Below are 16,055 nucleotides of genomic sequence, written 5' to 3'. Positions count from 1 at the left end.
GGAACGTATGTGCAGTATTGAGAGATTAGAAAGTGTTGATATGCAGAGGGACTTGGGAGACCTTGTAAATAAGATGCTGAAGGTTAGTATGAGGCATGGCAAGCAATTAAGAAGGCTTAACAATATATTGGTCTTTATTGCAAGAGCACTTGAATACAAGAGTAGTGAAGTCTCTCCTCAATCGTACTGAGTCATGATTACATCACTGTGTGGAGATTTGGACCCCTTAGTTTTGGAAAAATATTACTGCCATACAGAGACTGAAACGGACGTTGACCAGATGTATTCCCTTGATGATAGGACTGTCCTGTGACGATAGTTTGGGGAGCCTGTATGCTCTAGACTTTCAAAGAATGAGGACTCATGTCATTAAAACCTACAAGATATTTAAATGAAAATGCAGGGCACGTGCAGGTAAGATGATACTTTTGGTTCAGGATTCTACAAACAGGGGACAAAATTTCAATACCAGGTTGAAGCCACATTGAACCAAGGTGTGGAGAAATCTTTTTTACTCAGGGTGGTGAATCTTTGGAGTTCACTACTGCAGAAGGTTGCGGAAGCGCAGTTGTTGAGTATTTATATATGATTGTAGTAGAGCTTTGGTCAATGCAGAAAGTGAAAACATGAAGGGGAAAAAAACCATTTGACGTGGTGATCAGCCATATTGAATAGTTTTTCAATACAATCCTCATCCTTTTCATTATATTTCAAACATTGATCGATCGATTAATCGACAAGCTTCCATTCCTGAAAGGCTCTATCTGGGCTAAAGTACCTTAGATGTTCATATCAGTACAATTAAAAATGTAAAAATGTTCACATGTTCATTTTTAAAATTTACTTCACTTGATGAAGGAGCAGCACTCCGAAAGCTTGTGATTTTGAATACACCTGTTGGACTATAAACCTGTTGGTGATATGTGATTTCTGACTTTGTCAACTCAGTCCAACACCAGCACCTCCACATCGTTAGTTTTTTAGTTTACAATGTCCGTCAAGTGTTCCACCTATGTATTTCTGACAAATGTATGAATAATTATGGAAACATTGGCCTGTGACTAGCAAGAATGTGTAATATCAACACACAATTCCTATTAAGAGAGTGCAAAAGGCTCGCCATTGACATTCTTTGAATCAGGTTGTAAGTTTGCTCGCTGTGTTGGTAGGTTTGTTCTCCGTTTTGTCACCATGTTAGGTAACATCATCAGTCAGCCTCCAGTGAAACGTTGGTGTTCTGTCCCACTTTCTATTTGTGTGTTTTGGTCTGTTACTATGGGTGATATCATTTCCGGCAAAACAAACAACATATATAAAATACCCTGCTAGGACTGCAACAAACACTACATTGGACAGACTGGCAGGAAACAGCCACCAGGATACATGAGCACCAACTAGTCACCAAAGGACATGACCAACTATCACTAGTGTTCTTACATACAGACGAAGAAGGACCCCACTTTAACTGGGACAACCCATCTATCCAAGGACAGGCTAAACAAAGAAACACACGGGAATTCCAAGAGGCCGGCATTCAAACCAGAACTCCATCAATAAACACATCAATTTGGACCCCATTCACCAACCTCTGAGAAACAGCCAGAAAGTATATCACCCATCATAACAGACTAAGACACGCAAGCAGAAAGTGGGACAGGACACCAGCACTTCACCAGAGGCTCACTGATGATGTTACCTAGCATGGTGACAAAACATCTGAGAGCAAACCTACCAGCTCAGTGAGCAAACTTACAGCCTGAACCTCAACCTAAACTACAAATCTTCTCAAAAAAATTGCATTCTTTCAAACAACTTCATATGCAAATTTAGTGAACCTATACTTGACATTTTTATTGATCTTTCCAGGATTCATATGGAGATACGCCTTTACATGATGGAATTGCAAAAGACTACAGAGATATCATTGAAATCCTGACAGAAGTGACAAACATTGACTTCACTCAGCAAAATAATCGTGGCTTCAACTTGCTTCACCATGCAGCCTTGAAAGGCAATAAACTGTAAGAACTCGCAGAATAACTGATTTATTGCAAACTGATTTTGTTAAAAAACCTGCAATATGTAGTGCAGGGAAATTGACAGCACTAATCCTAAAACCTTTCATAGAACATATGCAATCCAGATAGCATTCATTTTATTCCCAAAATGCAATAGTTACAAATGTTAATTGAGTTTTAGGCTTTAAGTTTTTGTTGCATAGAAACATAGAAAATAGGAGTCCGAACAGGCCATTTAGGCCTTTGGGACTGCCCCACCATTGGCTATGATCATGGTTAATCATCCAACTCAGTCCCCTGCTCCTGCTTTCTTGCCATATCCTTTGATCCCTTTAGCTCTAAGAACTACATCTACCTCCTCCTCAAAAAACCTCTTAATGTATGCCTCAACTGCACTCTGTGGCATTTTCTGCCCCAGACACTCCATTCTTAAGTGGGGAAATGTGTCTTCATCTCTGTCCTGATGGAACTATGCCACATCCTTAGACTGTGACTCTTGGTTCTGGTCTCCCCAGACCATCCTTCCGTTGTTTACCTTGTCTGTTCCTGTTAGAATGTTTCTATGTTTATGAGATCCCGGACATTCTTTTAAACTCCAGTGAATATATCCTAACCAATCCAGTCTCTTCATACATAGGGCAGGACTGATGGTCTATGCTCTTCGAGGAATCAGTCTGCCATACCTTTGTTGCACTTCCTCCATAGCCAGAATATTCTTCCTCCCATAAGGATACTACAGTACTTCAGGTGTAGTCTCACTGAGGGCATGCAGCAAGACATACCTGTACAGTACTCCAATCCTCTCGCTATGAAGGCCAACATGCCATGTGCTCCCTTTACTGGCAGGTACCTCCACGCACCTTTTCAGCCACATCATGCCAAAAGGTGCTATTTTAAAATGTTATGTCACTGTTCTGGTCATGATTCAATCTTTTAAACTTAGACAATATTGAAAGTTATTTTGTGCAAAAATGGGAAAATTATTTTGAAAATTGTTGTACTGTATTCATATGGCATAAGCTATTGCAGTTTTTTTGATATTCATAATGATATCTGTGGTCTGGACTACAGTTTTAGGGTATTCTTATCCTTCATTCTGTTATTAGCTTCAGTTGTCAGTATTAGAATTTGCCTTCAAAGTGTAACTACTCACACCTTCCTATTAGAATTTATTCTGCCTTTTATTGACAATCGGTGGAAACTGACATTCTCTCTTTCACATGAGGAAAACCTAAGCAAATCGTAAAATGTATATTTTAATCAAAGATTTGTGATTTTTAACAAAAATTATTTCACAGAATTGGCTTTTAGAGTCATAGAGATGTCGAGCACCTGGCCCATATCCCTCCAAACCCTTCCTATTCATATATCCATCCAAACGCCTCTTCAATGTTGCAATTGTACCAGCCTCCACCACATCCTCTGGCAGCTCATTCCATCCACGTACCACCCTCTGTGTGAAAAGGTTGCCCATTGGGTCTCTTTTATATCTTTCCCCTCTCACCCTAAATCTATGCCCTCTAGTTCTGGACTCCCCAACCCCGTAGAGATGTACAGCATGGAAACAGACCCTTCGGTCCAACCCATCCACGCCGACCAGATATCCCAACCCAATCTAGTCCCACCTGCCAGCACCCAGCCCATATCTCTCCAAACCCTTCCTATTCATATACCCATCCAAATGCCTTTTAAATGTTGCAATTGTACCAGCCTCCACCACTTCGTCTGGCAGCTCGTTCCATACACGTACCCACCCTTTGTGTGAAAAAGTTGCCCTTTAGGTCATTTCCATACCCTCCCCACCCCAAACCCTGCCCTCCAGTTGTGGACTCCCCCACCTGGGGTGGAGGAGCCCAGAATTAGAGGTCATAGGTCCAGGGTGAGAGGGGAAAGATATAAAAAGGACCTAAGGGGCAACTTTTTGCTGCACTATAATTCAAAATCGTGAAGCTCAGCATCTTGAAATGGTTAATAAAATTACAAACATATTAAAATAAATCCAATTTAATAAAATCAGACTGGTTAAGGTGGTTAGGCTTATCCAGCTGAACTTCAGACACCAGGTCACCTACATTTACATCTGTAATACAGCTCCTCCTTTGCCCCCTGCCAGTGCTCATTCCCCACATTTACTACCTATCCCTATTTGTGATGGAGGATATAGTGATTTAAAATACACAACATTATAAGAAAGTCTGCCATATAGTTTGTCATTGTTAACTCCATTCCATAGATACTAAGTTTGACACCTTGTACTATGCATTAATGAAGCTCAGTGCTGCAGTGCACTGCAAAAATTTCCAGCTGATTCTTTACCAACTCCTTTGTTTCATCAGCAAAAGATTCTGAACATTTCAGTACTTCTGAAAACTTTAGTTACAACCACTGACTGTTTCAAGCCTGCAGCTGTGCAGATTCAGAATTAATGCAGAAATATAAACATTCTAATACAAACTCAAAAGCTTTTCTACTTTGGAGAAATTCCACAAATTTACCTCAGCTGAAATATTTAATGTTAAAGTCCTTGAAGTTATGGTAATTCACAGTTCAGAAGAGTCATACCAGATTCAAAAGGTTAACTGTTTGTCACTCCACAGATGCTGCCACACCAGAGTTTTGCCAGCATCGTAGGTTTGTTTCAGATTTCTAGCACCAGGAGTAGATTGCCTTTATTCAAGGATGTAAGCAATCCTGATGCATTACCAACCAACATTTGTGTACAGCCACCAGAACCGGGAACCATGACTGATTTTATTCCTTATTTAAATAAGGCAGACAGATCAATTTAGTTTAGAGCTGAATGTAGGTTGCTCTAAACGTGGCTCGTTTATCCAAAGAGCTTGTGGAGAAATTCATAAATTTTAAAGTTCCAGAATTACTTGATCCAACGAGTCAAGTACTGTAGTTAAACTCAATTAGGTGCCATGGATTTATTTTGAAAGTTCATTTGTGTCAAGTGTAGCCATGGAAACCTTTGAGCCAAATTCAATTCCAAACTTGAGCCTGTACTCACTTTGTTTGTGGTATAGCTATCCCAGATGATCAATTTCCCATCCTGGGAGGCACTCACTAGCAGTCTGGAGTCAGTACCCTTTGCAATGGACTTGCATTCAGCTCTCTCACACAAGTCAATTTATACAGTTTTTGTATAATCCAGTATTCTAAAAATAATCCAATACGTCCTTCATATCACACAGTAGCCAGTGAGATGAATGTGCAGGGACTGTCACAGTCAAAGATTTAACTTGGCTGAACAACAATGTGCATTTGTGCGTTCTTTGACGCATTAAAATGTCACAAAGCATTTCAGAGGAATGTTAGCACGGTGGCTCAGTGGTTAGCAATGCTGCCTCACAGTGCCACGGATCTGAGTTTGATTCCAACCTCAGGCAGCTGTCTGTGTGGAGTTTGCACATTCTCTCCGTGTCTACGTGGGTTTCCTCTGGGTACTTTGGTTTCCTCCCACAATCCAAAGATGTGCAGATTAGGGTGGATTGGCCATCAGGAAGTTGCAGTGATGAATGAATTTAACTTGGTGCCAGTTAGGATATGGGGTTTTAGATCACCTTAAGTTTATGGAGGGGGGGAGGAAATGGAGACTAGTCAAGTCTAGAGGTTATAAAAGCATTACTGAAGAATTGGCAGCAAATAAGCTAAGCAAGGCAGAATCAGGTGGTGATAAAACAGGGAAAAGGGATTCAGTGAGGGTGCAGAAATGTAATTGGAAGCTCCTCTTGGTGCATCAAGTACAACATCAAGGTTGCAAATAGTTTGATTCAGACTTGTTGATTTGCTAGGGAAAGGGATGCAGTTTGGGGCAGAGATCAAAAGCAATGGCCCTTAAATCAATAGTTCTGGGACTTCAGCATTCAATCTGGACTTGATACAATCCAATACTGAAGGAGTAACTGTTGTTAGAGTCACTGTCTTTCAGATCAGAAACTAAACTAAAGTTCTGTTAACCTGAACAGTTCCCCTAGTATTACTGGAATAAGAGCAAAAGAGTGCTCCTGTGCCCTGGCTAACATGGATTCCAGGATTAGTACCTCTGGAAAAATTAACTAGTCATTACCCTAATTTGTTGTTTGGACCATGTGGTTTTGGGGAAATTACCCATGTTCTATTGTGATTGACACTTTTAAAAATTAAGTTTCAATAGGAGACCATTTTTAATAAAGCACCTGCCTTCCAATAACTGATCAATGACTGAGTGATTTGGCTGAGAGACAGCAAAGGGTCACCCAAGAAGTTAAATATAAGTGGGTTTAGACTGTGAGGGTTGGCTCTGGTCTTGAGCAGCAGTTTAGTTTTAGAACAATCTGGCTTTGAAGCAAGGACTATCTCTATCCATCAGAATTCAGCTGAAATTTGGGACATTGGATAAAGGAGTTTTAAAACTGTCAGTTGAAGGACTCCACTAACAATGAGATGAGCTTCTGGGATAGTGAAAGTGGAGGGGAGCAAGGCTCCAATGTTAAAGTAATTACTGACATTTGATTTGAACTAGGAGTCTGCAACTATGGAAGTGTTGGCACCACGTCCACTCTGTCCACCACAGATGCTCAGTAACTGCATGCTATACATTGTGCAAGATGCAAAAAATTTGACTCTTCTCAGACAGCACCTTCCAAACCCACAACCATTTCCACTGAGAAGGACAAAGGCAGCGGATATGTAGGAACGTCATCCCATGCAAGTTCCCCTTAAGCCACTCACCATTCTGACTTGGAAATACATTGCTGTTCCTTCAGTGTCGCTGAATCATTAGTCTTGGAATTCCCTCCCTAATGCAATTTGTGTTCACCTATAGCACATGGACTACAGCAGTTCAGGAAAGTAGCTCACTACCTCCTTGAGTGAAATAATACCACAGGCTGGTATCCTGTCACTAAGTCACCCTTTATTTACATGTAGAGAGTCCATGACTCTGGTCCAGCTCCCTCAGAGCTGGTTCTCAGAGTAAACAGGGTGTCTGACGCTCCTGTTCTTTTCTCTTTTTTTTTAATGCAAAGACACTCAACAAAAATCAGTCTCTTCTTCTTTTAAAAGAGCAGAGTCCTTCACTCCTTGACACTGAAGTAGTTTCCTCAGAGCCAGCTGACATTCCTGTTTTTTTTTTCCGTCTTCCTCCTTCCTTCTCTCCGAGCTCACTGGACATGGGCAGCTGGTCCAGAGACAGACAATCCCCTTCTCCTCTGACACAGTCAAGGAGAGTCCTTGTACACACGCACACACATATATACATACAGCTCCCTCAGAGCCACCTCCGAGTGAGCAGAACCCTGGCACACCTGTAATTTTTCTTTTTGTTTAATTTTTTCCCCAGCACCCATGTTGTGTGTGTGCAGATGTGAGACACAGTGAAAGACGCAAGGTGTACAAATCTTTCTTCAAATTTCAACCACCAGGAAGCACCTGAGTGGCCAGTGACAAGCTGTGCCCTTCACATCAAAGGGCAAGACACTCCTGTTCTTATGTCAGCCAAGGCATCCTGATTGATTGGACCAAATTAATAGCCCCAATGAGGGAACTCCTATTCTGTGAGGTCCACCTGGCTGACCTCATTTCAATCACTACGTGGGGCAATTAGGGCAAGCAGTAAATGCTGGCAAGTCAACAACGCCCACATCCACGAATGAATGAAGAAAAGCCTTGAGGGTTAGACCATTCAGAAGAGTTACTGATGTATAAATCTTTACTAGCTGCTTTTGACATATTAAAGTCTTAAACATTGATAAAGAGTAAGAGCAATATTACTATTTAAAGAAAATAAAATGTTTTAATTCCAGTTAATATTTTATAAATGGATCTTTTAACTTTAATCAGACTTTTTATAGATCTTGAATCATGGTTTACACATTTTCCGTTTGGGCACTTTGAAGTTGAACTCTTTCACTTTATTACTAGAATACGGCAGTTATTTATTTTTGGGTTTGTATTCCCCTCAGATTAACATTGTTATTAATATCATTGAATGTTTCTCCACAGAGCCACAGAGAAGATACTAGCCAGAGCTCGGCAACTGGTGGATGTAAAGAAGGAAGATGGTTTTGCAGCCCTCCATCTTGCAGCCCTGAACAACCACAAAGAAGTAGCTGAAGTTTTAATTAAAGAGGTAGAAATATAATTTATTTAAAGAGCATTTAATTGTTTTAGGTAATAGTCCTAATTAGTCAAGAGGACACAAATGGACTTTGATATGCTCAAAATTATTTCTCATACTTGTCTTAAGAATTAGAGAAATATGCAAAACTGTTAATCTTATTGGGACGCATAATGTTAGAAATCAAATGTAATATGTGCTTCTAGTGATGTCATTTGAGTGCTGAGTTTTGATTTTTCTTGAATGTGCATAGTAAGATTCAAAAGTAGAGTTTTGGGAGGTATAATTAAAGTATTTTATTCACCAGATCTCAGTTTACTTGTGTACGTTTTGGGTCATGGGCATGTAATCCTTATTCTCTGATAGTAAATTGCACTCAGTAGCATACAATTCATACTGTCATACAATTCATGTAAATTCTTACATAGTCTTTCTCTGAGATGCACTGATCCTTATCTATCTCTGTACAAATTCAGTTCCACTTACTGTATAATAATGCTTCTGTTTTAATTTCCTTTGTGTGATATTTTAGACTGGTTAGCATGAAATTTCTTTGTCAAATACCTGTCAAATTTCAGGTCTTGGTTTGAAGTCTTCTGTTATATCTATTATATCTTCTGCCTTTGATCCATATTTTTCACCAATAATCATAATACCATAACACACAAGAACCAAAGTAAACCATTCAGTCCATTGTGTCTGCTGCACCTTTCATAACCCTCTATTTGTTTACTGATTAAAACTTCATCCATGTCGGCCTTGAATGTCCTTTAATGACCAGCCTCAACAAGTTTCTACCACTGAGTTCCACCGGTGCACTATCCTCTTAAGAGAAGAATTTTCTCCTCAACTGTGTCTTAATTATGCAGCTAATTACTCTGGAATTATGCCATCTGGTCCTAGACTTGCCCACAAAGGAAAATAGATTGTGTCAAACCCCCAAGAATATTATTTTTCATATTAAGGTGCCAGTTCTGTCCATCCCTGAGCCACGTTTCTGTAATTGCTATGATATCCCAGTCTCATGTTCCTAACCATGTCCTGAGTTCATCTGCCTTCCCTGTAACGCCTCTTGCATTGAAGTAAATGAAGTTTAATTTATCAGTGCTACCTTGTTCCCTGCCTGCCCTGACTGTTTGACTCACTCCCATTCCCGACTGTACCAGTCTCAGATTGATCTCTTTCCTCACTATCTCCCTGGGTTCCCCCCCTCCTCCTCACCCCTAACCGCCAACACCTGACTAGTTTAAATCCTCCTGAGCAGCTTTAGCAAATCTCCCTGCCAGTATATTAGTCCCCTTCCAAATCAGGTGCAATCTGTCCTTCTTGGACAGGTCACTTCTACCCCAGAAGAAATTCGAATAATCCAAAAATGTGAACCCTTCTCCCATACACCAGCTCCTCAGCCATGCATTCATCTGCTCCATCCTCCTATTCCTACTCTCTCTAGCTTGTACCACCGGGAATAATTCAAATACTACTACCCCGGAGACCTTCTTAAATTCTGCCTAACTTTCTACATTCTCCCTTCAGAGTTTCATCCTTTCCCTTCCTATGTTACTGGTTCCAATGTGTACAATGACCTCCTGCTGGTCCCTCTCCCCTTTGAGAACATTCTGCACCCTCTCTGTGACATCCTTGATCCTGGCACCAGGGAAACAACACACCGTTCTTGTTTTTTTATTGCCAGCCGTAGAAATGTCTCTGTGTCTCTGACATTAGATCACCTCACATTACATTATAGCCTGTCTTGATACCAGAAACTTGGCTGTTGCTGCTGCATTCCCCTGACAGTCCATCAACCCCTACATTTTCCAAAACAGCATACTTGCTTAAAATGGGGATAGCCACACTACCTGCCTACCTCTCCTACTTTTCCTGGAGTTAGCCCATCTACCTGACTGTGTATCTTCAGCTTTTCTACCTTCCTATAATTGTTATCCATCACTTCCTGTAGCTCTTGTAAATTCCTCATTGCCTCCAACTGCCACTCTGATGCGATCTGACAGGATTCGCAACCAAAGACACTTCCTGCAGACATAATCATCAGTAACATGGAAACTCTCCCTAAACTCCCACATCCCGACAGGAAGAGCACATCACTCTACTAAAGGCCATCTTTGCTCCTTCACAATCTACAGACCCACAAAATAGCGCTGTCTTTTTGCTCTTTTAAAAAAGGCAGTGCTGCAGGTTAACTTAGAACTTCGGTTTATGTTTTTTCAAATTTAATCAAGAGACCGATCACAATAAACGCATAATCAACTCTACTCACTACTGTGGATTTACAGCAAGGTTACACTTAAAAACTGTTTCTGTGCTGTGACCTCTCCCACACTGGTTCTTCCAAGGTCAGCTGTAAATTTTGTAGTTTAATAATTTTTCCTAGACGCAGTCTGATGTCGAGAGATATATGAATTCAAACAGCAAAGACAGTAACTGTTCAGATTCACTGTGTTCAATTAGGGTGTCGGTTTTTTAGTCTCTCTCCCTCACTGACCATGTCACTGCCTTTTGTCTGTCTTTGTCCTTTTAAAAGTGCTGTTGTTATTTGATCTTTTCTTTTCCCCAAAATTCCAAAACAATGCAACATCATATAAAACAGTAATTGCTGCTCCTGGAGTTCAGGAAATCACCTCCAAAAAGGAGGCCACAATTACAGCCACTCTTACAGCCACAATTTATCCTGTCCTCCATCTTGGATTACCCAGAATTCTTCATGAACAATTTTCTTAAACACCTACCATTGTTCATTAATTATCTTTTCTGCTAAACACCTTTCGCAGTCTACTCCAGCCAACTCTGTCCTCATTCTTTTAAACTGACCCTTTTGTAAGTTCAGCACAGTTACTTCCAACCCAAGTTCCACATTCTCAAACTTCATGTTAAATTCTACCATATTATTGTCACAATTTACTCAGGGTTTTTTATACTGAGATCATTCATGAAACTTGTCTGATTAAATACTACCAGGTCCAAAATAACCTGATCCATATTGGATCCACAACACATTTTCTCAAACTATCCTGAATCCATTCTATAATTGTTCTTAATAGCTGACTCTGTCATTTTGATTTTCCCAATCTATGTGAAGTCTCCTTTGTTAAATTTACTGTTTTTTATATGATCCCTTTATTATCTCCTGATTTATTCTGTCTTACAGTATACCTACAGTTAAGGGAGCTATTGTATACACCTACCAGTGTTGTTTTCCCTTTACTTATTCCAGCCTCCACCCTTATGGATTCAATGTCATCTCATCCAAGATCATTTCTTGCTATTGTACTGACTAAAGTACTGCATAACCCTTTCCCTCCTGCCTATCCTTTTCAAAAAGTCGCATACCTCTGAATATTTAGTTTCTAGATTTAATCTTCCTGTAACCAGTGTCTCCACATTACAAATAGATCATACTCATTAACTTCCATTTGTCATTTTGTTCTGAGCACTACATTTAAGTAAAGAGCCGTTAACTTTGCTTTTTTAATGATGCTCTTTCCTTTGACTCTTTTTAATGTTTTGGTTTTTATGTTTGTACACGGTTTCTTTCTGTCCCATGCTGGGTATCCTGCCCTGCAATGCAGCCAGATGATTTTTCTTTATAAGCCTGCACATCTGCTCTCCAGGAACATCTCTCTCTTCCTCCTCTTCCACACCCTCTCCCATTTCCCTTAAAGCCTACTCAATAGTCAGTTATTTGATTTGCCAGGACACTGGTGCCAACATGGTTCGACTGAAGCCTGTCCCACCACAACTGTTCCCGTGAACTCCTATACTCATGCCAGTGTCCCACAAACAGCAACTCAGTTCTGTCACACCAGTCTTTGAGTCATGCTCAAACTCAACCTCCTTGACTTTACTTACTCTCTGTCAGATTATTATCTTGGAGGTTCTGCTGTTTAACTTGGTTTCCAACTGTAAAAAAAAAAATCAGCATCAGACCCCTGGAAATAATGCCAGATGTAGGCCATTCAGCCTATTGAGTCTGATCCACCATTCAGTGAGGTCTTGGCTGATATGATATGCCTCGACTTCACTCTTCCCATAACCTATGATTCTGTTATTCATTCAAATCTCTCTATCTCTGTCTTGAATACACTCAGCAATCAACCTGAAAAGCTCTTGGTTATAAAGAATGTCACAGATTGACTACCCATTAAGAGAGGAAATTCATCCTCATCTCTGTCCTAACTGGATGGCCTGTTTCTCTAAGATTATGCTGTCTGGTGCTAAACTTTCCCACAAGGGAAAACAACCTGTCTACACCAATTTAGCACTTAACAGTTGTGCCAAAAGTGCATAACCTAACATTTTCCCACATTATAATCCACTGCCTGTCTAATCCCATTAATATCGTTGGTATCAACATCTCCAATGAGAGATGGATCCCTTCCCTCCAAGTAGGAGGTGTTTTTAACCCTAGCACTTGACAGACAACATTGCTTTTGGGATTTCAGAAAATCGTATCCATGCCCTAATTATACTATCTCCTTCTGCTATTTTGTTCTGATTCGCTTGCCTTCCTTGTGCAACCCCCAGCCCTTAAATTTAAGGTGTGTGACTGATACCCCCTCCAAGATGTGGTGCAATGTTTGCAATTCACATTCCAGCTCTTCAAACTAGTTCATATATAGATAATATATTCTGTCTGGATCACTTTGAACAACATCACCCACGTGCTATAGCAGCAAAGCATCACCCAACCTGCCCTCACTATTATATTTTATTCAGTCTATAGTTATTTACTCTCATATTCACACCCGTTGCACTTTATTATGGTTAATTTTTTTTGCACCAGTACCAATCTTACTCGATTACTTTTCTCTTTTTTGTTAAAAGTATCAGGGGACCTAAACATAAAGACCTTACTTTTACTTTAAAGGTTAAGCTTTTACACCAATCAGCTGCTTTCTCTGCAATCATAACACTTTGTGGTTTGTGACATCATTCTGACTCTGGTCTCACTGCAGATAGTCCTCTCAATCTGTGCATTTTGTTCTCTCCTGCCATTCACAGGATCGAATTATGAGCCTTAGGTTAAATCTTAGTCACTTGCTAGACTCTCACCAATTGATTAGCTGCCTCTCCACTTAGTTGAGCAATTCCTGGTAAGTTTAGGTAAAAGCAACAAAACACTTCTTTCCCTTCCTACACTTAACTGCAGCACCCTATTGTAAATTTAGTCTCAAGTGCTAAATCAAATTAAATTGTTTAATCTGCTCCTAACACAAAAGGCCTATCTGAGGCACTTAATAAAGATCCAGTTTCAGCTGTTCTTAACTGAGCTGCTCTATCACTCCAACCCAGGAAAGAACCCTGCTTAAAGCTGGCAACTGCACAATTTAAAACTGAGCTTTCAGTTAAATGTATTAGACTTGCTTACCCAACAATGCATGCAGCCAGTCAATCAGTAGATCTCATTGTTAGAAAAACCCAAAGGACTATGAAAGTTGGAAAATAGAAACAAAAACAGAAGTGGTGGGCGGCACAGTGGTTAGCACTGTTGCCTCACAGCACCAGAGACCAGGGTTCAATTCCCCCCTCAGGCGACTGACTGTGTGGAGTTTGCACGTTCTCCCCGTGTCTGAGTGGGTTTCCTCCCACAGTCCAAAGATGTGCAGGTCAGGTGAATTGGCCATGCTAAATTGCCCGTAGTGTTAGGTAAGGGGCAAATGTAGAGGTATGGGTGGGTTGCGCTTCGGCGGGTCGGTGTGGACTTGTTGGGCTGAAGGACCTGTTTCCACGCTGTAAGTAATCTAATCTAAGTAGTAGCTGGGAAAACTCAAGTCTGAAAGCATCTGTGGAAAGAAAGCAGAATTAACTTGCCAGGTGTGGTGACCCTTTGGAACAATTGTTTCTGTTTTGGATCTGTTGGTTTCCCAATAACTTCAGTTGTCACTCACCACCACCTGCTCCCTTGAACAGACCTCGGATTGTCTTCAGCTGCTTTATGGTGCAATCGGAAAGTATGAAGCTGGGAAAGCACAGCAGGTCAGGCAGCATCCGAGGAGCAGGAGAATTAATGTTTTGAGCATAAGCCTTTCACCAGGAATGCTTTATGTTGTAGCCAGAGTATTGGGTGAGCAGGCATCACTTCAGGCTGCTGACCTAGAGTGAGAATTCAGCCCCAAAGATAATTGCAGTAATGGTTGCAACTTTTAATTAAGTCTTCTGGAATCAGTTGCAGCACAGAATCCATTTGGCCCATCATATCAGTTCCTGTGCTCTAAGAGAATTATGCAGTTAGTCACTTACCTCTTCTTTCATCATCGTCCACATAATGTTAGGTAATTATTCAGCTCCATTCTGAAAGACAAATTGAATCTTTGTTGTAACCAAATGCTACCATATTCTGTAGGAGAAAACAGAAGAGACCCTTGTGCTGAATGAGTTAAAAATATTTTCAGTCAAGACTGTTTGTTTTATTTAGGATTAAAGTACATTCTTCTCAGTTCATAACAACATCAAATGAATCACCAGACACAGCCAGAATCATCTGTTTGATTTTGTCATATTTTCCATTCATCTGTGGACATGCTTCTATCCAAATGAGCGTGTCTTAACTGCTGTTCATTTAACAAACAGGATGTTGCCTAACAATACCAGCAGTATGTTAGATCAATAGGACCCTTTACATCTATGTTTTCTAAACACTTCCATTGTGATCCCATTTTGGCATTTGTCAATTACTGCAACCAGACCTGTTGGAGATGGGGAGGGGTTGTGGAGGGAGTGGGGGAGAGAAAGAAAAGGAGATTTTTTTTTGGGAACCTGTTTTATTCAGTGATTTTGTAAGTGAGAACAGTTTTAGTTATGTCTATTAATAATCACAATTCTTGTTAATTGGAGGCTGTTGTGATGTCTGCTGCGGCGTTTTGTTTCAGCAATGCAATCTTATCATAATTATTCATTGTTTCTGTGTTACATCTGGCAATAAAGATGCCCCTCTTTGTGCATTATGGATGCTTTGATCATCTGCTGAAGTATGGTAATTTCGCTACTTACTGCAAATCCAGATTTGTGCATCCTGACAAGAATGCACAGAGCTCCACTGAGGAACCCAGGCTTCCTGGCATCTGTTTGTGGGTCATTAGCTTAGAGGGTTTCCACTGGGAGATCTATTGATATGGTAATGATGCAAGGAACAAAAAAGCACAACTGATACAAAAGCTGAAGTGAACTTCAATGTCTGCAAGAAACCCTTCAGTGATCACTCGCTTGAGCTTGCTGCAAACTGGATGCTGGTTTGCCTCTTGGCCGGTTAAGGCTTGTGCCTTACGTTGTCTGCACTGTAGGATTTAGGGCCCAAAAACAGGTTGAAATCAATTCCAAAACATTCCATTCCATTTATCACAGCCTTAAATATTATCTGTAGCAATTTATAGGAAACTGTTAAAATTAAAACACAAAATTCTAAAAATACTCAAGGGATCAAGCGAAATATATGGAGAGAGAAACAAATCTAATGTTTTGGGTTGACCATCCACATAGTACACTTGAATTGTAAAAAGCCAATGCTTTAAATGTACGGAATATTTCATAATGTGTCATTAGTTTTGTCTATGTCAACATATGCTCTTAGTGCTGAACTCCATGCTTCAAAACTATACATTGGCAGATATTTCAAATAATTGCAATCTGCTGATTTTTGTCAAGTATATTATTTTCAGGAAATACTATAAACGTCTGAAAGGCTAGAGGAATAATTGTGATCTAATACCTGTGGTCCTTTTGTGGCTTGTTTATCTTTGTAAAACACCACACTGGGGGGGTGCTTTACAAGTCCAACTCAATCTATCGGAGTTGAAACTGTCAATTTACCATATATCTTTCTGAATATAATGCAGAAGATATATATATTAGGGTGAGCAGTTTGAATAACATGCAGGATTCAGAAGGATCGAAACCAGCATTTCGATGTATGTGACAGTCCA

At 40.3% G+C, this 16,055-nt stretch overlaps 1 protein-coding gene across 8 annotated transcripts in view; it reads left to right on the top strand.

Annotated features, from left to right (window-relative positions):
* Positions 1-16,055, top strand: part of mib2 (MIB E3 ubiquitin protein ligase 2) — a 229,932-nt gene that overhangs the window by 193,863 nt on the left and 20,014 nt on the right. For all 8 annotated transcript variants that reach the window (XM_072586015.1, XM_072586016.1, XM_072586021.1 and 5 more), the window contains 2 exons: positions 1,867-2,021; positions 8,007-8,133. In XM_072586015.1, coding sequence (XP_072442116.1) covers positions 1,867-2,021; positions 8,007-8,133 — 282 coding nt within the window. The remainder of the gene's footprint in view (positions 1-1,866; positions 2,022-8,006; positions 8,134-16,055) is intronic.

The sequence above is a fragment of the Chiloscyllium punctatum genome, chromosome 16, assembly GCF_047496795.1.
Source record: "Chiloscyllium punctatum isolate Juve2018m chromosome 16, sChiPun1.3, whole genome shotgun sequence".
Taxonomy (NCBI): Eukaryota; Metazoa; Chordata; class Chondrichthyes; order Orectolobiformes; family Hemiscylliidae; genus Chiloscyllium; species Chiloscyllium punctatum.
Note: the sequence above shows the minus strand (reverse complement) of the source record. Positions and strands in the feature narration are given on the sequence as shown.